This window comes from Penaeus vannamei, chromosome 34 (genome assembly GCF_042767895.1).
Source record: "Penaeus vannamei isolate JL-2024 chromosome 34, ASM4276789v1, whole genome shotgun sequence".
Lineage (NCBI taxonomy): Eukaryota > Metazoa > Arthropoda > Malacostraca > Decapoda > Penaeidae > Penaeus > Penaeus vannamei.
The window spans coordinates 28,639,476-28,641,534 of record NC_091582.1 but is presented as its reverse complement, the minus strand read 5'-3'; the positions used below and the strand labels follow the sequence as shown (position 1 = coordinate 28,641,534).

Sequence of the window (2,059 nt, the reverse complement as noted above, 5' to 3'; positions counted from 1 at the left end):
TTTCAGGGGGTCATACATTTATTGATATCACTTTTTGCATAAGAAAGGAGTGTTTTTTTTTGTAGATTGAGGGCTTTCAAGTTTAATAATACTTTGTGTATCTCATATATGAGACAATCAAATGTCAATACATAGAGTATATTATGCACTTTGCATGCATGCCGATGTGAATATTTCTGGGGAAGGGGATTCATGGCAACTCTAAAAGAATAGTTTCCATATTCTTTTAATCATCTATTCCCAAATATACCTTACAGTCATACTCACAGTAAACAGGTACATGTCCTGCTAGCTCACAAACAGCTGGAGCAAATACAGACACGTCCTTAATGCCTGAAAACCCAAAAAATAAAATATGTTACTCATTAGAAAAGCAGAGCTACTTTTACCACAACTTAATTCAAACCAGCATAATATGAATACTTTAATGGTGGAGAGTTAAAATGATTTTGATTTTTTCAGATACGCAAGAAAACAGCGACATAATGATCAGTCTACATAGCTTATATAACAATCCCCATATTCAAAAGAGATCAACAGCCAAATGAAGATTAAAGGTATACACAACTGACTCTAACACTGTAGAGAAAAGTAAATAATATAAGAACAAGAAATAAACAAACAAAAAAACTTACCATAAGCAGGCTTTCGCGCCCAAACAACCACTCGAATAGTGTCAAAAGTATCTCCCTTTATATTGCCATTTGGAGACACTCCTCGAGTCACAAACATGTTGTGAGCTACTCCTTTCTCAATAAACATCTTTGTAATCTTCATTAAGTTTCTGTTGATGAAAATAAAAAAGTTAGGTTTAATGTTATGTCTTTGCATATGCATTGTTATACTTAAAATAAACAGTGATCTAACATACTGATGACAGTTTCTTGGAAGTATTCCCAGGGAAGTATTAATAATCTTATATCACACAAAAGAGTAACAAAAAATCAACTTAAATACATTATACAGATAAGCAGTCAGGACTTTTCTAAGCACAAAGATGCTAACATTATTTGATAGTCTTTTTATTGCTTTGAACCCTGAACAGGTTCTTCCGTTGTAGGTGTATCACATACTACAAGATTTTATCTCCTATGAAGCTATGAGTAGATAGCGAGAGCCTAGTGGGATGGTTAAGCACTGCAAGTGAAATTATGAAGTGGCTGGACTTCTACGAGGGAGGCACTTGGCTCTTCAGTGTGGGGCTGACCTGACTTGCTGGCTGCTCAGTGTGGAGTGTCCAAAATCTCTAAAACCCTTGGTATTATGTAGGCTGGAAATGTGCCTTGAAGTTGGAGACTAACAGAGCACAGATTAACAGTCTAGTAGGTGAGCTGCCAGGTGTCCTAAGTTAACCAGTCATGACATGGTTGGAGGATGAAACATGACCTTACCTGGCTATTGTGTATCATGTGCAGATCAAGGACCAAGACTGCTATCCTATCACTAAGTCTTCACTTTCCCTTTTCATTCAACTAGCACTGTTATCATTATGGCAAAGTATTGTTTTTTTCTTACCTTGCTAGTTCCTCAATAGCTCCATCTTTAAGAAAGAACACAAATCCAGGAGAGTGATAATCCTTAAAGACATAGCAAGGCCCAGCTAGCAATTCACACTCCTACAAAGAAAAGAAAGAAAAAATATGTAATCATTTAACAGTGAGGAGGTATTACATATTATTACATAAACTAAATAATAAATCTAAATACTAATAACAAAACCAAAAATAACAACATACTCTGATGCAGCTTCCTGAAGCTACTAATATGAACTTATGATTATATGACTGCTATCTCACTCACCGCATCCTCTAGGTACAATCGGTGTGGCAGGTAATAGAGGTGGAAATGAAGATGGTTGACAGATGCATATCCACACAGGGAATTGAAAGCTAAACGGTAATTCCTGAAATACAAGAGAAATTTACTTCCTTTGAAAACCAAACTGAAATTTATGCCTATCAATATGTTTTTTTTTTCATTGCTGTTGACTTCATAATATAATCTGATGCATATTTCAAAAATCCAAACAGTTCACTCTATGTATCCAATCTCCTTTAAG

At 35.3% G+C, this 2,059-nt stretch overlaps 1 protein-coding gene across 5 annotated transcripts in view; it reads right to left on the bottom strand.

The window, feature by feature from the left end:
• Positions 1 to 110: 110 nt before the first annotated feature.
• Positions 111 to 2,059, bottom strand: part of LOC113826729 (GDP-D-glucose phosphorylase 1) — an 18,789-nt gene continuing 16,840 nt past the window's right edge. The window contains exons 5-8 of one of the 5 annotated variants that reach the window (XM_027379605.2): positions 1,801 to 1,903; positions 1,516 to 1,616; positions 636 to 784; positions 111 to 333 (exon numbers count right to left, since the gene is read on the bottom strand). In XM_027379605.2, coding sequence (XP_027235406.2) covers positions 227 to 333; positions 636 to 784; positions 1,516 to 1,616; positions 1,801 to 1,903 — 460 coding nt within the window. In that variant the 3' untranslated portion in view covers positions 111 to 226. The remainder of the gene's footprint in view (positions 334 to 635; positions 785 to 1,515; positions 1,617 to 1,800; positions 1,904 to 2,059) is intronic. The other 4 variants (XM_027379606.2, XM_027379608.2, XM_027379607.2 and 1 more) reach the window with 4 other exon arrangements.